The sequence below is a fragment of the Ursus americanus genome, chromosome 28, assembly GCF_024610735.1.
Source record: "Ursus americanus isolate L20-20 chromosome 28, mUrsAme1.1.p, whole genome shotgun sequence".
Classification (NCBI taxonomy): Eukaryota; Metazoa; Chordata; class Mammalia; order Carnivora; family Ursidae; genus Ursus; species Ursus americanus.
In genome coordinates, this window is record NC_142154.1 from 30,292,923 (window position 1) to 30,319,743 (window position 26,821).

The 26,821-nt window shown below is 40.0% G+C and overlaps 1 protein-coding gene across 7 annotated transcripts in view; it reads right to left on the minus strand.

The window, feature by feature from the left end:
* NEO1 (neogenin 1) overlaps positions 1–26,821 on the minus strand; it is a 237,694-nt gene that overhangs the window by 38,354 nt on the left and 172,519 nt on the right. For 5 of the 7 annotated variants that reach the window (XM_045795253.2, XM_045795257.2, XM_045795256.2 and 2 more), the window contains 7 exons: positions 17,984–18,203; positions 10,293–10,447; positions 7,706–7,854; positions 6,980–7,118; positions 5,337–5,386; positions 4,251–4,398; positions 5–115 (listed from right to left, as the gene is read on the minus strand). In XM_045795253.2, the coding sequence (XP_045651209.2) occupies positions 5–115; positions 4,251–4,398; positions 5,337–5,386; positions 6,980–7,118; positions 7,706–7,854; positions 10,293–10,447; positions 17,984–18,203 (972 nt within the window). The remainder of the gene's footprint in view (positions 1–4; positions 116–4,250; positions 4,399–5,336; positions 5,387–6,979; positions 7,119–7,705; positions 7,855–10,292; positions 10,448–17,983; positions 18,204–26,821) is intronic. The other 2 variants (XM_045795258.2, XM_045795255.2) reach the window with 1 other exon arrangement.

Genomic DNA, 26,821 nt, shown 5'->3' on the forward strand with positions numbered 1-26,821 from the left:
TTACCATCTAAGTCACTTTCAAAAGTTTCAGCAGACAGCCAGTCAGTAGCCGGGCCTGTACCATTGACCGTTAGAGCAGCCACTCGGAAATTATACTCAGTCCCCCGATCAAGACCTGAGATCCAAATAACAACAACAAAAAAAGAAACAACAAAAACAAAAAACAAAAAAAGACAAGCTGAAGTAAGAGTCTGGAAAACAAAAGATTAATACTTTCTCGTGAAGTATTTCATCCACCAAGTCAGTACACAGCTACTATCCCGACAAGCTTTCAGTTAAAGTTAATAGAGTATAAGCAACACATCCCCATAGCACAGAGGGGCTCCCACATCTCCAGGAGGGGCCGAAAGCCCACACAATCAAGAGGAAAACCACTGAGCGGAGTTCCCAGGAGATTACAGATCCTTTTTTTTTAAGAGCCTGAAGGCCCCTCAGAGATCATTTAATGTAATCCCTTCATTTTTTTACTTAGGAAGCTAAGGGCAAAAAGAGGTCAAGGATAATGAAAGAGTCATAACAAAGGAACAAAGTCAGTTGGTCTCAGAAGACACCCAACACCGGAAAAGAATTAAAAGATGTAATTGCTGCTGGGTCACCTCACCTCTGTTCTCTGAGCCATCCCATAACAAGAGTAGAACAACTGTAAACATCCGAATACGGCCTACAAACCTATTTCAAAACAGCTTGTTTGCCCATAAGTATATACAATAAGTAAAAGAGGAACAAAGCCTTTCTTTTATGCAGTTTTTCATAGCACTATCAGTAATAAATTCACCAATGTACTGAAGGCAACAAAAATTCACATGTATTAGTCTACCCTGCAAAGTAGAGCAACAGGCAATAATAGAGTCAGCTATTCAGATAATTCATGCATCCATTTTTTCTTTTTTTTAGGTTAAAACACATAACAAAATTTACCACCTTAACTATTTTTCAGTGTCCAGTTCACGTGTATGCATCTTTAGAGCACTTAAATACTAGATATTGCGTTACATCTTACAAGGTTATGAGAAATGATCTTGTCTCCGCACATTGAAATACTGGGATCTTTGGCCAGCAGCATTGTACAGAAGCTCTAAAGAGAGAACCACAGAGAGAGAGAACGTGGCCAGGATGCAGGATGGCTCAGTTAATGAATCCTGTCACCCGGTGAGAGAAGAGATGGGAGGTTCTGTCCTCAGCAGGCCCATCCTGAAGCTGTCTGCCCACAAAAAAGCAACAAGCAAGGCAGAAGGAGAAGCAAAATGGCTGGGCCCAAGTCAGTTTACCCGTCACCTCCCTGCATACACGGAAGCAGAAAGTGCCAGAAAGGGCTGTGCATGTGTTTGTAACTGTTAACAGACAAATAGTATGGACTACTGGCAAACATGGCTCAACTGAGGTCCTGAAAGAATTCAAACAAATTATCATTCCCTCCCCTCTGGGGAGTTAGATAAGAAAGAAAGTGAGAGAGGGGCGCCTGGGTCACACAGTGGTTAAGCGGCTGCCTTCGGCTCAGGGCGTGATCCCGGCGTTATGGGATCGAGCCCCACATCAGGCTCCTCCGCTATGAGCCTGCTTCTTCCTCTCCCACTCCCCCTGCTTGTGTTCCCTCTCTCGCTGGCTGTCTCTATCTCTGTCGAATAAATAAATAAAATCTTTAAAAAAAAAAAAAGAGAGAGAGAGAGAGTGCTCGCGCACGCGTGCACGTGTGAGCAACAGATGCGTGTGTAAAGAGGTTAAGAGTTCCCTTCCCCCCAGGTAACCTACAGAGTTCATAGACTCAAACTAAGATCCACAATTCATATTATAAAGATATGGCAGAATGTGTTAAGTGCCGTAAGTGTGCAAAATGAAGAAACAATTACTTCTGGCTAACACTGAGTCATGTCATTTGTGGTTCAGGACAGGACCCTGGTAATCCATATTGCTCTCTGATACTTACCAAGCTTCAAGAGAGCAAAAATGTCCATTTTTGCTCACCATCGTGTACCTAATGCCAGTACATGCTGATACAAGTTCAATAAAGTCCGTTAAACAAATGAATCTAAACAGGATTTCAAAATGCAATGATTCTCTCCATAAAGAAAAAGCTATTTTTACCATGAAGGTGATTATTTCGCTTACACATCAAATGTTTCATTGAGAAAATGAATAGTCTCCTCATGGTCCAGGACTATATTCTGTTTTTACATTATTAGCAGCAAGAACAGTACCATAGAGTAAATATCTATTAAATATTCAAAATAAAAGCCTTACGGATGGGAAATATTATCTGTATTTGGAGTCAAATCAGCAACTTCTTTTTCTTTTATTTTCAATTAGCCAACATATAGTACATCATTAGCTTCTGATGCAGTGTTCAATGATTCATCAGTTGCATATAACACCCAGTGCTCATCACAACACGTGCCCTCCTTAATACCCATCACTGGGCTAACCCATCTCCCCCAACCCCCTTCCTTCTGTAACCCTCAGTTTGTTTCTCAGAGTCCAGAGTCTCTCATGGCAATTGGTTTTTAAGAACACCCGAGACCAACTGTACTGTAACGCTCCTTTAGTGAGATGTCTCAGCAACACCACTGCAACCATGTCTACTCACTGCAGCTTAGAGCTGTGGGGTTCAAGTGAAGAAACTCAGACTGAAAGCTACCCCTGGAGACAAACATTCACCTATTTTGAAAGAAGTCAATCCATCTTTGAGGTGAGGAGTAAGGAGAAAAGCTTGTTGGATTACAGGAGTACAAGTTTTCACTGCCAGTGACTCACTTAGTTCTTAGAAACTCATCGCATTACATTTTTTGACCCCAGATCTTGGTTCTGTCAAGAACTTGGCCCCTAGAGGCGTAGGAAAGTGGCAGATGTCAAGTTTCTCTACCAAGGAGGGGGCAACGTAAGGGAAGCTGAGAGCTCCCCAAGGGTGATGAAATTCATTCTCAGGGCTTAGGTAATGATGTCAATATCTCCAATTCTTGCAGTTTTCTTCTACCAGCTCTGCTGGGAACCTCCAAAATGGTCTCTTAGGGGCATCTATCTTTATTCTTTATAAGCACGGTCCCAATATCCAAAGAGCAAAAAGCACTTCATCTTCTTCCCATGCTTCTCCTGCAAAGTCAACTGGCCCTTGCAGAGCCAAGTCTACTCCCCCTACTGGAGGAAGGAAGAGGGGGCTATTCTGTCATCTGTAAAGGAAGCCCATATCAGAGAGGCAGTAGGGCCCACTGTCACCGAGTATGCCACTTGCTCTGCTGCACATAAAGGGAAATCTACACAAAAGGAGCTATCCTGGACAGAATTCTCTAAAATTTATCATGTAACAAGTAGAAGCAAGAAAGATTACAGCACTGCTATAGCTATTCACAAATGTTTCGGGCCACACACGCATGTGTGGTGTCAGTGCCATATACATATATATATATGTATATGTATAAATCATTTTGTAGACCTCTGCTACCAGCTAGACTGAGCAGATTTTTGGCCTACATAGCTTTGTTTTACCTTGTTTTGAGATTGCAAAAAACTAGTACAGACTTAGGGTGGTTCCACTTACTCTTCTTTGACTTTACAATGAAGCGAAAGCAATACGCATGCAGTAGAAACTGTACTTTGAATTCCGAAGTGTGATTTTTTCCCAGGCTAGCGATAGGAGGCACAATCCTCTCTTGTGATGCTGGGCAGGGGCAGTGGCAGCTCCCAGTCAGCCTTGGGATCACGAGGGTAAACGCCTTACACACTTACAACCTTCTGTTTTTCATTCTCAGTACAGTATTCAGTAAAATACATGAGATATCCAATAATTTGTTATAAAATAGGCTTTATATTAGATGATTTTGCCCAGTTGTCGGCTGATGTAAGTGTTCTGAGCATGTTAAAGGTAGGCTAGGCTAAGCCATGATTTTGGTAGGTTAGGTGTGTTAAATATATTTTTGAGTTAGGATATTTTCAAATTTTGATGGGTTTATTGGGACATAACCCCATCATAAGTTGAGGAAGATCTCTATATATATTCAAAAAAGAAAATGTGGAGAATACAGAAAACCACAAGTAAAGAAATAAAACTCAAGCACAATCTCAACACTCAGAGATGACAGAACCTATAAGATTGTGTTCAATTAACTTTTATCACGTCAGACGTAGACCGAACCATTACAAATTCTTTTGAACTGTTTTTACTTTAAGTCAACTGCTCAGAGTAGTCATTAGGCTAGCAAAACTCAATGCCTGAAAAAGACGCCAGCTCCTACTTTTCACCCACATGCAAGGCAGCTTACCTTCAATCAGTTGAGACAATTGTGTCCCAGTTACCAAGGTCTCAGTGACATCACTCTTTCGGGAGGCCTTTCGGTAGCGGATCTTGTAGCCGATAATCTGACCGTTTTGTGTGGCTGGAGGAGGTGGCTGCCAGTGAATCACAATACTCTGGGAAAGACAAGATTATGGGGAAGACTGAATAAAGCAAAATCTTGTTCCTGTTTTATAAATTATCTTGAATTCACTGACAGAAAGGCAGCAGGGTGCTCAGACAGAGTTTTACTTAGGGATCACTCAAAATTACTTTTTAATTTTAAAAATCCTCCATGATCAAATGGGAAGATTATATTTGCGGGCAGTATGCTCTGGGCCTTTATTCTCCTGGGTATTTAGACGTTAGGCAAGAGTCTCAGAAAAGCTTTCAGAAGGAAAATATAAGGTCAGAGGGCACATAGATTAGGAAGTAAACTATGGTTAGGTTTAAGTTTCTCTTCTATCTCCATTGTGGAATGGCTGAAATTAGACAATTTCTGCCTAAAACTCTTCAAGAAGGGAATCATTAATTAATAGCTGGTTTTTAATTAAAGGACAAGGATTCCCATGGTACTTTTTGAAAGGACTGAGTGTCTCAGTTGTCAATGTAGTCCAGAAGCAGCTCTGGGCCTTTGAGAGGCACACATGGCCTTCATTGCACAGTGGACTCGGCTCAGAGGGAGTCTGAGCCTGTGCACCACTCTGACGGCTGTCTACCTTCACTTCACAGTGGGCTCATCTCACAGTACTAAGGGGCTGGGGTATAAACAACTTACTTCTTTCCACTTTATCACCAATGTTCTGAACTGCTAAGATCTATAATGTCAGGATTTGCAAAACCACAATGCATCTGCAGAAAGACTAAAGTAATCTTGGCATCAGAGAAAGGCAGTAAAGTTAAACGGAAAACACGGAGTTGGGTTCTAAGTCCAGCTTTACTGGCAGGTGTAATATCTATGACACCTTATTTCTCTGCTTGATTACAATTCTTTTGATATAGAATCTCCTTCTCTATAAGCCCTTCTGAGACTTGACAGTATGCCAATAAAAATGAATAGCAATATAAAGTTTACCTTTGAATTTCTTACTTCTAAGGACAGATTTTGAGGCGCAGCACTGGGAACTGGACAGGCAAAAAAAAAAAAAAAAAAGGAAAAAAAATTTTTTTTCGGTCACCCACATATCACCCCATCATGTGATATTCCTGGCCAGACTTTACACAAATGCACATCTTAAACACTAATTATGCAACCCGAAGGTCTCAACCTAGCAGCCAATGCCCTCATGTTGATAGCACTATGTGGATAGTGATAGTCCCCCATTTTTTCTCTGAATAGTCCTTTCACTTTTTTTATTGCCCCCCACCCCCTGGTTTTCTTTCATGAGACTAACATTTTTTAAATCAGGCCAGTTTATTTATTTTTTTTATAGAATTTCCCTGTTAGACATATCCAAACTGAGGAAAATTCTAGAAATAAACAAGCAAACAAACAGGCCTGAATTCTTGAAAAACATTATGACTTTCAGGAAACAATATATATGCTTATTAACCACAATAAACACTGTTATTTTCTATACTATTATAATAATATTTTTTTTAAATGCTGGTCTTAAAGATACAAATGTCCCGAAGGGGCACCTACCCCCCAATGTTTATAGCAGCAATGTCCATAATAGCCAACCTGTGGAAAGATGTCTATCGACAGATGAATGGATAAAGATGTGGGGTGTATATATAGACATATACACACACACACAATGGAATACTACTCCGCCATCAAAAGAAATGAAATCTTGCCATTTGCAACAACGCAGATGGAACTAGAGGGTATTACGGTAAGCGAAATAAGTCAATCAGAGAAAGACAATGATCTCACTCATGTGGAAGTTAAGAAACAAAACAGAGGAACACAGGGGAAGGGAAGGAAAAGTAAAACAAGAGGAAATCAGAGAGGGACACAAACGATAAGGGACTCTTAATCACAGGAGACAAACTGAGGGTTGCTGGAGGGGAGGTGGGTGGAGGGATGGGGTAACTTGGCGACAGGCATCATGGATGGCACATGATGTAATGAGCGCTGGGTGTTATATAAGACTGATGAATCACTGACCTCTACCTCTGAAACTGATAATACACTATATGTTAATTAATTGAATTTAAATTAAAAAATAGTGAAAAAATAAGAATAAAAATAAAAAATGCCGGTCTTGACCTACTCAATCCCCTTGGTAAGCTGTAGCTTAAAAAATATTGCTCTAGGTCATGGTCACATGAATATAACTCAGCTTAGAAATTCAGTCACAGGTAAGCAATGAAACTGTCACAAAACACTGAGGAATTGCAAAGAGCTATATGGCATACAGATATGACTGCAAAGTGAAATAAAGCCAGCCTTCCATCAGCCCTGGAATGGTCTGTGTTATGAACAAGCAGCAACATTTACTTATACAAAAGCCCCTACTAAAGATAAAAACATGAGAAACTGTTCCGTACCAGGCACTACATGTTCTACCCTCTCTCAGTGAATCTTTTAAACCCAATGAAGTTGGTATTATCTACATTTTATGCATAAAGAAGCATGCTCAGACATGTAAAGTGACTAAAGTCCAGAAAAGGGGCAGAACTGGGATCTGACCTGAATCTTCTGATGTCAAAGCCCATGACCTCACCAGGGCCCCCACACATGGTATGTGATCCAAAGGCGGAAAGACTCACCATCTGACAACGTTCGAACAGCAACATCTTGTGTGGACACTCCAGGACCATGTTTGTTGTAAGCCACCACTCGGAAACTATACTCTGTGTATTTTTTCAACCCGATAATGGTATGGGAGTGACTTGAAATGTCAACATCCTTGAATAAAGTAAAATAATTCACATGTATACAACTCAAGCCGCCAAAAGAAATGCTGCAAAATAATTAACTATACAAATTCTTCATTTGATACAATGCAGATTTTTGTCCCTTTCACAAAATGCTATTTAACAATCAAAGCAGATTAATCAGAAACATTGGCAATTAACTGAGAAATACTGCTTGATGTTTAGTGACCCTTCCTGATAAAAACTACAGAATATAACTTGGTACAAAGAAATAGAGTCTGCTGACTTTTCATTTCCTATATACAACTTTTTTATCCTGAGATTTCTAGACAAGCAAGTATTGAGTTTTGGAAATATATGTTTCCAAAATACTATTCCAATCAATGGACTGAAAAATGGCTTTGGGGCTCCTGGATGGCACAGTCGGTTAAGCATCGACTCTTGGTTTCGGCTCAGGTCATGATCTCAGGGTCCTGGGATGGAGCCCCATGTCAGGCTCCATGCCGGGTGTGGAGCCTGCCTAAGATTCTCTCTCTCCCTCTTCCTCTGCTCCTCCCGCTCATGCTCTCTCTCTCAAATTAATAAATATATCTTACAAAAAAAGGCTTCATCTTTTACCTGTTCTTTATCAGTCCCTTTTTCCATGTAGTATAATTTGTAATTCTGAATTTCCCCATTGCCAGACAATGGTGTTTCCCAGGTGATGGTGATGGAAGTAGGTGAAGCTGCGTAAGCTCGGATGTTAGGTGCCGGGCCAGGGAGCTGAACTAGAAAGAAAATTTTGAGACAGCAAATGAATGAAATTCACTGCACTCCTCAATAACCATTCTCAGCAATAACGTCACATTGGCCATGTTTTTAAAAACAATAAAAACTGAGAAAACAATTGATTTGATTGAAGTGCTTTTAGGATAATATATAATTAAACACAGTTTCCTTTCTATGACTCAAATTATAACCAAAAACTATCTGTGAAGTATCTCGAATGTATTCAAAGGAAAAAATAAACATTGTGGAATTTTTCTTGTGGTTTATAAAATCCCAGTTTTTCAGCAGGACTACAGCACATTAAAGCAGCCATCACAAAAAGAGAGTCTTCAGGGGATTAAAGGGTACACTTATCATGACGAGCCCTGAGTAATCCACAGAATTGTTGAATTGCTCTATTGTACACCTGAAACTAATATAACACTGTATGTTAGTTATACTGGAATTAAAGTAAAAAACTTAAAAAAGAGAGAGAGCCTTCTTTTGCCAGTCACTGGGGCTACGGTGACAGACAGAATCCCTGCCCACAAAGAATTCCCAGTCTAGAGGGAAGTCAGACGTATAAACAGTGCAAAAGTCACAAGTGCCAACAGATTTCATAATGACTGTAACAAAAACAGAAAGAGAATACACAACTCTGCTTTGAAAGGGGGATGTGTAGGCAAGGGAAGGACTGGGGAAGACTTCTGGGGAGCCAGACGCTTCCTCAGATACCAAGGGAAAAATTATTCCATTCAATGGGGAGGATATGTGAGAAGACGGTGTAATGGTTCAGGGTGAATAGTGAATGAATGTGGGAGGGAGAATGCTGAGGAGGAGGACACAGCCAGATAACGAGGAGCTTTCGTGTGCCTCATTTCTTGTAGGTGTTAGGTAATTACTGAAAAATTATGAGCAGGAACATGACATGACATGATCAGATCTGTGTTCAGAAAGGACATGTAAACATACGCATGGAAAAAAACAGTAAGGGAATAAGATTAAATAATGATTTTTTAAATAGCTACCATTTATTGAATGCTTACACTCAGTCCAGCTTAAAGTGCTTTACACGTATTTAAATGATGTCTTACTTAATCTTTGCACTAACCCACATGAGAGGGATACTATTATCAGCCCTATTTACAGATGAGGTTGAGAGGCTAAGAACTGTTCCCATGACGGGAAAGTCGGTGAGTGGTGGAGCCAGGAGCTGCACACTTTCTGATTCTAACGTGTGGACTCAAGACCGGTTAGATTATTCTGAGGCCCTCCGTGGGATGTATGTGACTGGAAGACTTGAGGGCTGGTCTGACTGTCCAGCTCTAACTCCTACAACAGCTCCCGTACCTTTTTACTATATTCTTTTTGTCTGACTGACAAACTGACAAGTTCCAGTCCCAGTTTATACACAAATTCCAGAGGTTGCCTATGCCTACACTGTGGGAGACATTCTATATTTGAAAACAACTTCTCTGGTGCCGGTGTTTCTGTAACAGAATCCATTAGATTCAAGGAACAGGGAAAAAACTGGCAAAATTTTGTAAAACAAACCAGCTTTCTTGAATGACAGCACCACAGCTTGGCAGTTCCGCTACCAAAGCAGAGAAACCTGAATGTGGCTACTCTGACAGTTGTTTGCTTTATTTAGTCATGAATCACGTTATTCACTTAATGTTAAGAGCATTATTTTGTGTGGCCTGACAGGTGGGATTTCTCACACTTCTGCTGCTACAGAAAACTTTCCTCTAAGTTATTAAAGGGGAAGGAAAACAAAACAATCCCACGATTCCCTTGAAATCACTTTCAATATATTCATTGGATAAACATAAGCAAATATCCTAAAAAGGCACTAAGAAATTCTTTCATTTCACCTGCACAGTGGCATAATAAATGGGAAAAATTTTAAGTTGGTTTGTTCAGCTAAGTATGTAAAATATTTTGTGAGGGCTGTCTCCAACACTTACGCCTCCCCTGCCACAGGCTGAACACCTCCAGATGAAGTACAAATCTCTCTCCATTAACTCGTCTTTTGCCAAAACATCTTCTAGCCACTTCCCATCCCTAAAATACTCTCTAGAGAATCAGGTTCCCCTCCATCTACATTCTTACTTAGTCTCTTCCTTCTAATCAAACTCCTTGAAGAAATGATTGTGCCGCCTACTTCCCTAGAATTACAGAGGTACAATATTAGCTAGATAGGATCAGAGGAAAGATCTAGAAGGCATCCGAGCCAGGTCTTTAAGAATCAGTAAAATTTGAGTGTGTTTCAGTGGAGTCCCATTGTCTTATACTATTTGCCAGTGTTTGACAGGAATTAATTCATAACTAATTCATAAGGTCCTTGACGGCAAGGAACTGTACCTTCTGCACTGCTCTGGTTCGCAAGGCTATGTGGAAGGCAGACCGTCCTATTGTCTACTGACAGATAGGGCTGACAGACAGATGGAAGACTTACCCTCAGGCTGTGTTTCTACTCGGAGTGGAGCTGAACTCTCTCCGGAGCCATGTTTGTTTTGAGCCATAACTCTAAAGACGTACACAGTCGCTGGCATTAGGTTTTGAATGGTTACCTGCATTTCTCCTGGGCGACTGGTATTCTCAACACGTTCCCTTTGGACAAAGAGGGGTGTGGAAAGAAACAGCATCGGTTAGGAATACTTCTAGAATGTGCAGTTTCATTTTCATTGCAATTCCTATAGATACAATGCCATGTCAAAATCTTAACTTTCGACTCTGGGAAACAAACTGAGGGGTTGCTGGAGGGGAGGTGGGTGGGGGGACGGGGTAACTGGGTGATGGGCATCAAGGAGGGCACGTGATGTGATGAGCACTGGGTGTTATACGCAACTAATGAATCACTGACCATAATATCAAAAGCTAGTGATGTACTTTATGTTGGTTAATTGAATTTAAAAAAAATCTTAATTTAAGTCAAATTAACTCTCCAAAAAGCAAAACTTCGGGATGGAACAGTTTATGGACCTGAATATGGAGAGTGGCAAAGCTCAATCTCACATGGGTCTGATAACTTGCTGACGTTCTTGCTTAAACATCACTGACTCTCTGGTCATAACTGCCACTTCCTTTCAGAGAAGGCACAGACAAGGGTGTTCTCGCTGCCGTTTCAAATGGGGAAACTGGCCATCAATTCTGTAGGCTTTAGGAATCGCTGAGTTTTAAGGAGTGGTTTTCAAGGAGACAAACAGAAGGTGATTACAAGTATGACCCAGTTTTCAAAGAAAATATCAAAGAATTCTGTGTATATTTTGGATGAAAGACTCAATAAAAAGAAAGCTAGAGATGATCACTTTTAAAGTTGGGAACGTCAAAAATTAAAATGATACTAAAGTAACCCAATCTATAAAATAAGCTAATCCTGATACTGATTTTTATAATTTATTTGTTAAAACAAATACTCTTTCACAATGATATCTAAACTGATTTGAAATATGTGACAAATTTTATGACAAACAGGACAAGTGAATCTAGCAGGCTAGTGTTATGAACTGAAAACACAGGAGCAGTTATCTGGCTTCTTTAAAAGCAGTAGCTTCCAGACTCTAACCTGGGGTCTGTGTGTCCCACACTTGGGTCCATAATTATACTCAGTCTACTGTACGTACCATAACAAAAACCAGTCTGTGTTATACACAAGAGCTTTCGACAAATACTGTGGAAGAATTCATTTGTTCTAGACAAACAGCTGGCCTTTAAGGTTGTCGATCATGTAAGGAGAGATCTGTATCTATCCTGACAGAGTAATAAAAAGGCCCCAAACTACTCTGTGGACAAAATTACTTGAAACTACATAATCTATTGAATTAAAATTCTTACTTTAAGATATTGGTAATTCTTCCTGAAATCACTCATTGAAATTTGTTTAGTTCTACATGACCATATGCCAGTCCACCTGACTGTATGTGAACATTTACATTTCAGAGATTTAAGTACTTTTCAGTGGTTTTCTATAGTTTTTAAAACTACCTGATTTTTACCCACATCTTCATAGAGAGTGATTGTCTGTACACGATGTTAGGTCCACAGGAGAAGAGGACAATGGCAACAAAAATTATTGCTCAAAGATACCTGAGGTATCGACGGGCATCTTCTCTTCAGCTAACCCTCCAAATCACAAGACTTAAAAGGAGGGTATCAGCTGATTTCTTACACTCTGAAGTTTCTGACAGTTGCTCTGATCACAAACGATCGCTGCCTAAAAGGAAGTATGGGATTTTACACTTGGCCAAACCACAAGCTCCATGTGCACAGATGAGGTCTGTTTTGCTCACTGTACATAACAGTTTAAACAAAGAGTTGAAACTATCTTGAGAAAGATAGTTGGGGGTGCTATTTTACTTTTTTCTTTTTTAAAGATTTTATTTATTTATTCGACAGAGATAGAGACAGCCAGCGAGAGAGGGAACACAAGCAGGGGGAGTGGGAGAGGAAGAAGCAGGCTCATAGCGGAAGAGCCTGATGTGGGGCTCGATCCCAGAACGCCGGGATCACGCCCTGAGCCGAAGGCAGACGCTTAACCGCTGTGCCACCCAGGCGCCCCTATTTTACTTTAAATTGAAGTGTCTCGATCACATTCGCATATCAGAGCAGAACTGAGCAGAACGCTCACGCGTGGAAGCAGCCCCACAGATATGTGCAGAATGCATGAATGGAAATTTGCCTCCTTACATAAACCCTGTATAGTAATAATATCACATACACCTTTTGTTCATTCCTATGTGAAAGGAAAAAAAAAACCAGGAGAAATGAGTGAAGGGAACGAAAAACTTAGAACCAATTTCTACAGAAACATTACCGCTAAAAAAAAAATCAGTAATAGGTATGATTCCTTAAGATGAAATAATAAACAGCCAGTACCTGCAAAAGCCTTAACTCTAGATTGGTCTGAGGTCCCAGAACCAAGTGCCTGTCTGGAAAAAAACTTCTGACTTCAGGACAAGATCCAGGGTGAGTTATAAAGTACAATTCTCATAAACGTGTGAGGTTGCAATGGAACTTAGGTTAGAACGTGTAAACGAAGAGTCAAAGGAGAAAGGAAAAGGTACATTTTCTATTAGGACAGTGCAGGGCTAGGCATTAAGCGCTCCAATTCTAGTTATGACAAGCTTACTAATTCCTTCTGAGCCAGATAGTAAATATTTACAGGCTCAGAGACAAAATGGCAAATATTATGTAGTTACTTATATAACCTATTAAAATGTAATCATTTGAAAACACACAAAAAATATTCTTAGCTCCTGGGTCATAAAAATAACAAGTCTGACTTGGCCCAGGGTCTACAGCTTGCCAACTCCTGGGCTCAACTACGATACCTAAGGCTTCATCCATCTCTAAAATGTTATAACTTCTGGAATAACTTACTCTGCATTTTCCATTTAGTGGCTAATATCAGAAAAGTACTCCTATTTACACTAAAAGCATTGGGGGAAAAAAAGTGTGAACACTTCATAGTTGAAAAGGCAGAGGAAGGACCCTTTGAAATCTCAAGAAACTCAGGCACCCAAAGGAATTATACTTCATGACCAAGACACACATGCCACCTGGTGGCTGATTTTTTAAGTGCAGGAAGTAGCCGGATTTGTAAATGCAGGTAGTGGCTTCCATCCTCACACTGAATTCTTATTTTAAGTCTGCGACGAAATAAGTCAAGCAGAGAAAGACAATTATCATATGGTTTCACTCACTTATGGAACATAAGAAGTAGGAAGATCGGTAGGAGAAGGGAGGGAAGAATGAAGGGGGGGTAAACAGAAGGGAATGAACCATGAGAGACTATGGACTCTGGGAAACAAACTGAGGGCCTCAGAGGGGAGGAGGTGGGGGAATGGGATAGGCCGGTGATGGGTATTAAGGAGGGCACGTATCGCATGGTGCACTGGGTGTTATACGCAAGTAATGAATCATGGAACTTTACATCAAAAACCAGGGATGTACTGTATGGTGACTAACATAATAAAAAATTATTATAAAAAAAAAGTCTGCAACGAGAAGTTACTACCCTCATTTTTTTAGATGAGAAAACTTAAGCTTATAAAGGTTAAATAAATTCTGTTTATAAAACAAGTAAGCAGGATTTGGTCTTCTGACTTAGTGTTCTTTCTACTCCTTAATGGCTTGTAATCAGAAATCATAAACTTCATTCACAAATGAAATGACAAAAACATGACAGTCTCCAAGAACCTTTGTTTGAAATATTCCCTCGATTTATTCTGTTCTCTCCAAGTCACTGCTCTCACCTTCGTCCCGGCCATACCGACCACAGGCCTAGATTAACTAGATTTGCCTCCCTGACTTCATTTCTTCTCCTCTTCTCTCTACGTAGTGCTCATAAACTACTAAGAAAAGGTATTTAATACAATCACAGTGCACACTTGCTCAGGAGTCTAAAATGGTCCCTTCTTAACTGATTATGTCCAAATTCTTACTGGCGTTATGACATTTGGCTCCGAACTTCCTCTTTATTATAATCTCTTACTAATTCCTACCAGAACTCTGGGCCAGTTAAGCTAGCTTTCTTACTTTCCCATCCATCAAACACCAGACACGCAAATTAAATTGGATCCTCCTTGCACCTCCTCTTCCTTTATATATACTTGCCTTGTCTTCCTGCCTGACAATTTAATTTTAAATTGAAGTGACAGATTCTCATTAAAAACAAAAGTATATATAGTTTTAAAAAATCCAAAAGTCCCAGTTTTTCTCTCTCCTCAAAACCTGTCCTTCCCTGACACCTAACTGTGGCACGTACCGACCTGTATCTTACCAGACTCTTCATGTCAGGTTTTCTCAGCCTTAGCACTATTGAGCTTTTGGGCGGGATAATTCTTTGTTGTAAGGGGCTGCCCTGTACACTGCAGGACGTTTATCAGCACTGTGGCTTCGACTCATTGGATGCCAGTAAGCATCCTCTCTCATCTGAGTTTTAATAACCAAAATGTCACCAGACATGGCCAAATGTCCACTGAAGGATGGGGACAAACTGTCCCTCGGTGAGAATCACTGCTTTCGGCATTTACACGCACATCAAAATACACAGATATGTCATTAAAAAAAATTCCTGTATCACACTTCCTATGGATATACATATATTAATTATGTGCCCATTCCTCCATCAATGGGCCTTTACTTTCTTTCCTTTTTCTCATTCTTACAAATAATGTTACAATAAACATTTTTATGAGTGCCCTATGTTTATGTGTATCCGTTATCTACAGAACATCTAGAAGCGTAATTGTTGGATTGATGGGTATGTGCATTAAAAAGGTAAAAAAAATTCTGCCAAAGCACTTTCTCCAAGGGCTACTCTTACACTGCCACCAAAAGCCTAGAGCGGATTTCTTCCCAGCATTTTAACTTGCTTAACACTACATATCATCAACTTAAAATTTCTGCCAGCCTGATAAGTGAAAAATAGGTTCACGTTTTGCATTATTTTGTATTTCCCAGACTGCGAGCAATGGCAAAAACATTTTTTCTTTTCTTTTTTTTATAATAATTTTTTATTATGTTATGTTAGTCACCATACAGTATATCCTTAGGGCAAAAACATTTTTTAACTTTAATGGGCCTTCCATTAACTTCTGCTAATCCTCTACTTGTACCACTTGCCTCTTGGGATATTTGTCTTTTACTTACGATTTGTAGGAGCTCTTTATATAGACTGGACAGCAACACAATGTTTTATAAACGTCACAAATTTTTTCCCAGCTCATCACTTGATAGTTTTTGTTTATGGTGTTTTATGGCATGGAATTTTACACCATTATATAATAAACTTTGTTGCTCTCTCCTATTGTAGCTTGGATATCCTGTCTTCTGTTAAAAGGCCTTTCACACTCAAGTGATAAAATAGTTTCTATATTTTCTTCTAATACATTCATGAGCTTTAAAATCTTTTTGTTTGTTTTGCTTTTTTAAAAATAATTTTTTATTATGTTATGCTAGTCACCATACAGTACATCCTTAGTTTTTGATGTAGTGTTCCATGATTCGTTATTTGCATATAACACCCAGCGCTCCATGCAATATGTGCCCTCCTTAATATCCGAGCTTTAAAATCTCTTAATCTATCGATAATTTATTGTTATATATAAGACAGAGATACAACTTCAATTCTTTCCAAATGGAGTTAATTAACGTAACGTGATTTCTTGAGTAAGCTATTATTTCTCCATTGACTGCAATGAATTTATTCATTTAACAAGTAATTATTTAGTGTTATATGTCAGGCCCTGTTTAAGGTGCCCGTGATACTCTATTGAATAAGACAGACATAAGTAACAGGTTAATTAAAAGAGAAGATTTCAGAGTGTTAAATGTTCTGAAAACAAAACAAAAGCAAAAAACAAAACCAAAGAGGGTGATGTGATAGCAGTGGTGTTCTGGTAAATGTTTACTAACCAGCTCTGGTTTGTAGCGCTCGCCCCAGTAAATACTCGTGCCACGCCCTGTTTTGAGCTACCAAGTCATCACCAGGTCTGCAAAATTTCCTGAAACTTTAATATCTGGCTTGGGAACAAACTGGCTCTAGAACACCTTGTGTGATAGGGCCGAAGGGGGCTAAGCTGGGTGGGTATTCATGGAAGGCCTATGGAAGTATCATCTGAAGATGACAGATACGAAGCCAGAAACAGTTGTTTGTGAGGGAAATGCATTTCTGGTAGAAGGAACAGCAAGGGCAAAGGACCTGGAGTGGAAAGAAGTTTGTTATTCTGAGGAATTACTAAGTGTTTTTTCCTTTTGTGAAATACTACGAAATTAGCAATGAGATGTGAAAGACTATCGCGAGATATTTTAACACAGATGCCATTTGGTAGTAATGTCTTGTCTTTTTGTGTCTAGAACTATGTTTATCTTTATAATTCCCAAAACATCCGGCACAATGTTCAGAAAAACATTATTCTATGAGTAGCTCCATCTATCTGGCCCAAATGAGGTCACGCAGACTTCTCAAGAGCTTTAAATCAAGAGGTTTTGATGAAGGTTCCTATCCTTGCAGAACTTGACAGTCTTAAATACAAAGTGTATCAGCTGTAAGCAGCCTGGTAGAGACACAAGCTTTATTTCATGTGTGAGGGCCCTAACCAAAACACATATTTTAGCTTTCTTATTTTGGTATGAATGAAGAAATCTACTTGGCAATGCTAAGAATACATAACACGTGGCAAGTTCCTCCCAAAGGTTTTATAGTAGGGTTGGGAAAACAGCACAAATACACATAAAATAGCAGAAGAGTAACAACTTATGGCAGTAAGAGATCATGTGTTATCATAATTAAGTGCCAATATTACTGACATGAACATATATAAGAGAAAGGCTGTATAAGCTGAAAAAGGTGGAGAAAAACGCATGAGGGCTTTCTGGGGCTTAATCTGGGCCATGAAGGACGAACTGACTTCAGCTTCAGTTGGGAAAGGGCGAAGCAACTGAGGTGAACATACTGGAAGAAAGGTGGAATGGGATGGGAATCAGACTGGCTTCATCAGAAAGGGAGTTACACTGGGAGGAGAGACGAGTAAGGTTGAACAGATAAAATAAAGCTGGACTGTGAGTAAAGTGGCCTGGGGACTCTGGACAATCTCCCATAAGCCATGAAGAAGCCAAGTGAGCTCCTGAAAGAGGTGGAGATGAGGAACTTCATGGAAATGCGGTTAGGAAAATTAGCTCCTAATTACTTTGGTTCATTAAGGAGACCCCCCGGGAGCTCAGCAGCCCACATCCACATATGAGTACAGGCAAATATTCATTTAAGATTATTTCTATAAATTAAGTCTACCGTAATTTCTAGAATCTGACTGTTCTAATTCAGTCATGTCCTACAGTCTGTGGTGACTGAACCTTATGAAAAAAGAGGAGCTCTAGTTATATATTATTATTTCCACCTAAATAGCTCTATCGACACCCTCTCCCCAGGTTATTCCAGAGAGGCAGGAAAGAATGAATACCAGGACCTCAGTCTGATTGGGATAAATTTTAATGACCTAAAATTGGGAAATACGCATCTTGGTGATCATATTTTTTGTACCAAAAATTGGTATAGATTCTGCACAACAAAGAGCCAGGGTGAGCATGACTGGCCTGGGATAGACCAAGATGCAATGAACTGGCTCCGGACATATGGACACTTACCTAGCAATCCCCTCCTTGGTGTAGAAGACAGAATAGGTAAGGTTGTCTCCATGAGGATCTGATGCAGGTGTCCGCCACGTCAATTTGATGAAGCGGGTAGAGACCAGGGAGGCCACGACATCCCGAGGAGCTGAAGGCAGTGGTCCCGTTGTGGCTGGTGCTAGATGGTCAGTAGTGGCACTGGTCAGTGAAGTGGGAGGTAATGTTGGGATGGCAACATCTTGTCATGTGCAAACATTGGGGAATATGAAGGGCAAACCACGACGGTTTTAAAAAAGAGAACAGAAAAAACAAAAAACAAAAAAGAAATAAACAAAACCACGATGGGAAATAAAATAAAATGAATGAACATAAAAAAGGCCATTAAACTGAAGGCTAACATGCAGGCCAGGGTTAACTACTGAAAACTAATGGGCACTATTCAGACACATCACTGTAGAGCAAGCAGACTTTCTGGTCACTATAATGGTTGTGGGCAAGGGACAGGGAGGGTGATGGCTGAGAGTAAAACATCTCACAGAAGGACACAGCAGTGACCAAGTAATTTTAATTCTGAAAGCAGCATGCAACACCTGTCAACCTTTGCACATAAAAGTCTCACCTATGATAAAAGCTCAGTACTTTTAGTTACTTTATCAAATATGGAATAACATGAGCCTAGTCACTCTGGACATAGGCCCAGGCTATCATGACCTCACTGCAGAGCTGGTATCTTCAGTTCTGCAGGAGACTCAAGAGCCACCCACATCTTTAACTTTTGTCTGATATTAAACACTGCCCTCTATAATTTGGCAATACGCAGGCAAGTCTGACAACCTTCCTTACTTCACTAATATTACTTTTGCTATTTCATTTTCAATTCATTTAAATATAGCAATATAAAAACATGAATCAAAAATCCCCAAGCCATAAAAACACAATACTTAGTAGCTTATCTGTTGGTTACAGTCCTCTCTACAATCTATATGACCATGGCTTGCAGACTCAGGAAATGGATGGGATAGATGAAGCAGTGGCAAGTCAAAGCTCCGCTCGCCAAAAATCTCAGTTTGTATACTTGTAGTCATGGGTAACTTTATTACTCCTCAAGGCGGTCCATTCTGCTGTTGGACACGCCTGATTTTCCTAATATTGAACCGAAAATCTCCTGCATCTTGGGGCCAGAAAGTATAAGTATAATCTCACAATTTTTAACTAAAGGAGTTCATCCAAGTTGTGTCATAACCTTAATGGGAAAATTAGTAGAAGAGAGGCAGACAGGAAAACATGAAAATTCTGGACCTAATTTTCAGGGAAATGGTAGGTCAACAACCTCCGGGAGAGCTCTGTGAACTGAAGTCTCAAGTAGGGCAGCCAAGTAACTACGCCAGAGTAAGTCCTCTAAGGGCAGACACTGAGAAGACCGCCTAAGTCGCTCCTCGGGGGGGAGGGGCAAGAGTCATCCAACAGCCACCGTTCGTACGTGGCAGTCTGGCTCTTCATACGGACCCACTGGAGCCTTACAACTCTATGAGAAAAGGACAGTCAGTTTATTTCTGACTTATATGTAGAGACTGACATTTAAAAGGGCTAAATTGCTCATCCGAGGTCACAGGCGGGAAACGATGGAGTCAAAACCAACTTTGGTTTTTAGTTTAAGCCAACAGGATTTCCACTCCTGCTGTGCCACTTATCCACTGTGTCCTCGTGGGCAACTCACTTGCTCTCTCTTGTCCTCTCCCTGTGAGAAAGTACTTTGAACAGAGTGCTATCAGAATGTAAGACTATGAAGTCACAGCCACAGTCCCAGAAGATACAAGTCCACACTCCACTGACACAGTGTCCACACTGTAAGAATGGCCTGTAAGGCCTCATTCTTATTCCTGATGCTTCGACGGATGTGCTGCCTCAGAGACAATTGCCTCTCCTTCACAGCTTTCGGAGTTGTTTTTTCATATACTGTGTCAGTTTATTCACACAACAACCCCATGAGGTAGGATGGGAATGGCAGGATTGGAGGCTGGGGTGAAGGTTAGAAAGGAGTCAAGGACTCCCAGGTTTCTGGCTTGGGAGAATGGGTGCTGTGGGTGGTGGGTGATGTCATTCACAGAGAACGGCAACATTAGAAGAGACCAGAGACTGAGAGAGATATGGCAGATCTGGTTCTGAACGTGCTGTGTCCAAAGCAATGATCCAATATCTGCCAGAGAAATGTGTAAGAAGCAACCAGAAATACGTGTCTCTGATTATTGTAAAATTAAGTCACTAAAAACCCTTAGAGGGAAACGGTTCAAAGAGTAGCCTGAACAGCCCTGCTTTGTTGCCTCATTTCTGTGCCCATCCAGAAACACACTAAGTAAAAGCTGCTTCCAAGTCTGACCCGACTCATGAAGCTGAATTTTTCTGTAAAGAGCCCGGGATTTCAAGTACAAAGACCTTGTGTTCAAAACTTGCCTCTGCCGCTTCCTAATAATGTGAAGCTGGACAAGTCACTTGGTCTCTCTGATCTCAGTTACCTTGTCTATAAGCTGGAAACACTCCCCACCCATGTCCCAGGCTGATGTGAACCCCATGAACATCAGTAAGAAAAGTGCACGTGGGAAGCACTAGGTACATGTTATCACCACAATTAGCTTGAATGGGTGACAAGCAGAAGAACGTAAGTATAAAGGCAACCAGGAGGGGAATGTAAGCAGGAAGGACCAGGGCACAGAAGTAACGGGTGATGACTGAAAGAATCGTCAGACAGGGAAACTTCAATTAGCCTATGGAACTTCTGGAGCACACATCTGTAAGTCTTTAATGGCACCCAGCGCCTCCCGTGTATGTTCAGGCTGAATCATGCTAACCTAATCTATAAGCTCCTGGAGGACAAAATCTGTATCTGCTTCCTCTTGGCATCACTCATTGTGCCTGTGTATACCTTAGACAATCAATAAATGTGTATTTATTGAATTAATAAAGTGGAAGAAAATTCAGGGAGAATGTTAGTGCAATGGAGACCTGTGTTGCTAGAATCTCATCCCACACAACAATATTTTAATATTTCTAGCTGATTCAAAGAATATACAAACAACATTTATGTAGTTATGTTATATAAACATTCGCTTTGCAAATGTATCTATCTTATCAGTTATACCTAGAATAAAAGTATAAATAATGCCAGGTCATCCTAAGTGATTCCTAGTTAACTATGGGAAAAATCCATGTCCGTTCTGGTCCTGGTGTTTCACACCCACTTTCCCCAAGTTCGTTCTTTTCCTGCTGGTCCATGTCCCAGTTGGGAGGGTAAGGGAAGAGTCTTATGTGATCCCAGAGAATCAAACAGGCAGTCGAGTTACACCAGGATCAATGGCAAATGATATAGATTGGGACTTCAGACTTCTAGCATGATGGTTTGAGGACTTCAACAAATGCTTTTCCCAAAAAACAACTATAAAGCTGGACAAAACTGTCAAAGACTGGAAATGGCCAAAGGCATGCAACAAACCAAGAAGCATTTATTTGTGAAAATTATCATTATTCAGGTGAAAACAGCAAGTGTATGCCGTTCCTGCCTGCGGCTGTTCCAAGCTCCCCACCTCTGTGGGAGTAGTTTTCAACCAGAGCAGGGCAGGTCCCCAAGCCCGTGGCTTCGCTGCTGCCGCCAGAGGGGCTCATCTGATGTGGAGTATCGTCAGTCAGAGTGGTAATCTTGGTGGCAAATGACTAAGAAGGGCCAGTGTCTCTGCTAGCCTGAGGCTGTGATCTTTTTCCAGAGCCAACAGTGGAGGATAGACTAGCAGGATTTAATAGGGAGTTTGGGAAGGTGAAAAAACAGTAAAAAGGCTCGATAAGCTCTCCACATACCCCAGGAAGACTGAAAGCCATGAGTATGAGCGGCAGAGCCAGCAGCAGGTCCAGGGGACCCACATATCCCTGGTCAGGGGAACCTACGCATGTGTTCCGAGGACCAGTGAGAGAGCCCCGTAGAAAGCAAAAGCTGAGGCAGACTAAAAATGAAAAAGTCTGAATGCATGCCCCAAACCACACCAGATCCACCAGCTGAGAGTGGAAGGCTTCCTGGCGTGAGGTGTTTGAGCACAACTTCTGACTGATATTTTTGGCTAAACACTAACCCATATAGATGCAAGGGTTACCCCGAGAAAGCCAGACTTAAAAATGAAAACGAGAAAATAAAAAACAAAAGCTAAGTCAGAACCCACGGCAGCTACAGTATGCTCTCCAAAATGTCCACCAGTCACCAAAAAATGAAGAGACATGCAAAGGAACGAAGCGTGACCTATACTCAGGGGCTAAGGTAAAAAATGCAGTCAATACAAAAGGTCTCGGGGTCTTTGGATATTAGATTTAACCAAGACTTCAAAGCAGCTGTTAAAAATATCTTCAAAGAACTAAAGAAAACTGCCAGGAACTATGCAGGGTCTGAGATTTACCTTACTTATGAGCTAACGAGACAGGCTATTACTGTCTCATGGGCACTGGCAGAAACACAAGTCTTGCATCAGAGACAAAACGTTACTCGTCCGGGCAACGGCGATAGCTAGAGCTTCTCGTTCGTGTTCATCGGTGCCGCAGGCCCCCCAAGCCCCACGAAGGCAATGTAACGGGCCCAGGACGGCTGCGTACACACACAGCAGGCTGTTACTGCAGAAGAACCCCGAGCTTGAAGAATTTACCACTTCTACAGCAAGCCCCAAAGAGCAGGCCTGCTGTGGATATCTGATTTAATTCTGCCGTGATCAGGCACACACACTGTTGCAGTCTTTTAAAGTTTCCTGAGACCTGTTTTATGTCCCAGCATACCCCAGAGATTGTTTTGTACGTGCTTGAAAAAATTCTGTATCTGTAGCTGTCGGGTGGAGATTCTGTAATATCAGGCCAGCGTGGTTGTCAGAGTTAAGTCTTCTATACTCTTCATGTTTTCTAATTGTTTTCATCAGTTTTTGAGAGAATATTAAAATTTCCAATTATTATCACCGAATTGTATATCTTTTCTTTGACTATATTGATTATAAATACATATACGTCTAATAACAGAGCCCCCAATAGTGAATTCAGAGAAATATGGGGAAACCACCAATTTTTAGAAATCAAACAACCCACTTCTAAGTAACCCAAGGATCAAAGGAGAAGTCACAGAAATCACAAGAAAAATTTAAAAAACATCTTTAACTGAATGAAAATAAAAACACAACAAATTAAAAATTATGGGATGCAGCTAAGGCAGTGCCTAAAGGGAAATTTAAATACCTTTATCAAAAGAGAAGTCTCACTGGAATTACCCAGTCTCCTACTTAGTGGAGAGTGTTCATCTTAAGCATTCTCTCTCTCTCTCTCTCTCTCTCACACACACACACACACACACACACAGGAACCCTACAAGGTGATGGGTGTTTTAATTAACTTAACTTAATTGTGGGAATCCTTTCACAACATATACATATATCAAATCATCGTGTTGTACACTTTAAATATATTACCATTTATTTGTCAATCATACCTCAATAAAGCTGGGAAAAATTAAATTGAATAACATTTTAGACAAGTTTTAAAAAAGACACAAGACTAAGAAATTAATAGAAGACATAAGTTACCTAAATCAAAGAAGGGACAATATGACCAACCATATAGATTGGTAGATTACAAAGTAAAATTATGAACAAATTTATGCCAATAAATCAGATAACTCAGAGGAAACAGAAAAATTCCCAGAAAGACAAAAATCACCAAACCTACTTACAAAGAAACACAAAATTTGGGTAGAACTATAACAAATAGAGACATTTAGCTATTAATTAAAAATCTTCCCATACAGACAAGTCCGAGCCCAGATAGCTTTAACGGTAAATGCTATCAAATATTTTAAAAAAGAACAAACAGCCCTTAAATTTGTGTGGAACCAGAAAAGGCCCCGAATCGCCAAGGAATTGTTGAAAAGGAAAAACAAAGCTGGGATCACAAGGACAGCATGGTACTGGCACAAAAACAGACACATAGACCAATGGAACAGAATAGAGAACCCAGAAATGGACCCTCGGCTCTTTGGGCAACTAATCTTTGACAAAGCAGGAAAAAACACCCAGTGGAAAAAAGTCTCTTCAATAAATGGTGCTGGGAAAATTGGACAGCTACATGCAAAAGAATGAAACTTGACCACTCTCTCACACCATACACAAAGATAAACTCCAAATGGATGAGAGACCTCGATGTGAGACAGGAATCCATCAAAATCCTAGAGGAGAACATAGGCAGCAACCTCTACGACATCAGCACAGCAACGTTTTTCATGACACATCTCCAAAGGCAAGAGAAACAAAAGAAAAAATGAACTTGTGGGACTTCATCAAGATAAAAAGCTTCTGCACAGCCAAGGAAACAGTCAAAAAAACTAACAGGCAGCCCACGGAATGGGAGAAGGTATTTGCAAATGACACTACAGATAAAAGACTGGTATCCAAGATCTACAAAGAACTTCTCAAACTCAATACACAAGAAACAATCAAATCAAAAAATGGGCAGAAGATATGAGCAGACACTTTTCCAACGAATACATACAAATGGCTAACAGACACATGAAAAAGTGTTCAAAATCATTAGCCATCAGGGAAATTCAAATCAAAACCAACCTGAGATACCACCTTACACCTGTTAGAATGGCAAAAATTGACAAGGCAGGAAACAACAATTGTTGGAGAGGATGTGGAGAAAGGGGATCCCTTTTACACTGTTGGTGGGAATGCAAGTTGGTACAGCCACTTTGGAAAACGGTGTGGAGGTCCCTTAAAAAGTTAAAAATTGAGCTACCCTGTGATCCAGCCATTGCACTGCTGGGTATTTACCCCAAAGATACAGACGTAGTGAAGAGAAGGGCCATATACACCCCAATGTTCATAGCAGCATTGTCCACAATAGCTAAATTGTGGAAGGAGCCGAGATGCCCTTCAACAGATGACTGGATTAAGAAGATGTGGTCCATATATACAATGCAATATTACTCAGCCATCAAAAAGAACGATTTCTCAACATTTGCTGCAACATGGAAGGGACTGGAAGAGATAATGCTAAGCAAAATAAGTCAAGCAGAGAAACACAATTATCATATGGTTTCACTCACTTATGGAACATAAGAAGTAGGAAGATCGGTAGAGGAAAGGGAAGAATAAAGGGGGGGGGGTAAACAGAAGGGGGAATGAACCATGAGAGACTATTGACTCTGGGAAACAAACTGAGGGCTTCGGAGCGGGGGGATTGGGATAGGCTGGTGGTGGGTATTAAGGAGGGCACGTATTGCATGGTGCATTGGGTGTTACGTGCAAGTAATGAATCATGGAACTTTACATCAAAAACTAGGGATGTACTGTATGGTGACTAACATAATATAATAAAAAATATTATTATTAAAAAAAAGAAAGAAATACTAATCCTTCACAATGCTTTCAGAAAACAGAAGAGAAACACTTCCAGCTCATTCTGTGAGGCCAGAATTACTCTAATATCAAAGCCAAAGGAAAAGAAACTACAGATAAATATTTCTCATGATCACAGATACAATAACTCTTAATGAAATACTAGAAAACAGTATTTGGTAACACATTAAAAGGGTTATGCATCATGACCGAGTAGGATTTATCACAGGAATCCAAGACTAGTTTAATATCCAAAAATTAATGTACTATACACATTAGAGAAAAAAAGAACAACTGATCACCTTACTAGATGCAGAAAAAGCATTTGGCAAACACCTACTTATTCATGATAAAAACTCTCAACATACTAGGAATAGAAGCAAAGTTCCTCATCCTAAAAAATCTACAGTGAAAATTACACTAAATGGTTAAAAAGTAAATGCTTTTCCCCTAAGGTTGGATACAAGACAGGGGTGTCAGCTCTCATTTCTTATATTAAGCATTGTACTTAAAGTTCTAGCCAATGCAGGAAGGCAAGAAAAAGAGACAAAGGAAATAAAGAATAGAAAAGAAGAAGGAATATTGTTTTTATTTGTGGATGACCTAATTGTATCTGTGTAGAAAACTCTAATAATCTACAAAAGTTACTCAAATTAATAAGTTTAGCAAAGTCATAGAATGCAGTCAATATATAAAAACCAACTCAATTTCTATATAGTAAGAGTGAACACCCCAAAAATGGAATTAAGAAAAGAATTCCATTCATGACAGCATCAAAAAAGAACAAAATATTTAGGAATAAATTTAACAAAGAAGTGTAAGATTTGTACCCTGAAAACTACAACACATTGCTGGAAAGAAATTAAACAACATCTAAATAAAAAATATCTCAATGAAAAAAAGATCTAAATAAATGAATGCTCATGGATTAGACGACAATGTTATTAAGATGACAAGCTACTCCTAAAATGTAATAGAAATGCCAAAGACCTAGAATAGCCAAATCAATTCTGAAAAAGAAAAAAAAAGGTTGGAAGACTTGCATTACCCCAAATTTCAAAATTTACAGTAAAACTCCAGGAATCAAGACAGTCTGGCATTGGCATATGAATAGGCATCTAGATCAATGGAAGAGAACCGAGAGGCCATAAATAAACCCCTAAGTTTGTGGTCCATTGGCTTTTGGCCAAGGCATCAAGAACTTTTAATGTGGGAAGAACAGTCTTTCCAACAACTGGTGTAGTACAACTATCCATCCATGTGCAAAGTAACGAACTCAGATCTTTACTTAGCACCACATACAAAAATTAACTCGAAATGCCTCAGAGACTTAATGGAAGAATTAAGACTTCTAGAGGAAAATATAGGAGGAAGTCTTCATGTCTCAGGTTAGAAAAGCATTCTTGGACATGACAACAGAAGCACAAGATGTAAAAGAAAAAAAAAAAGA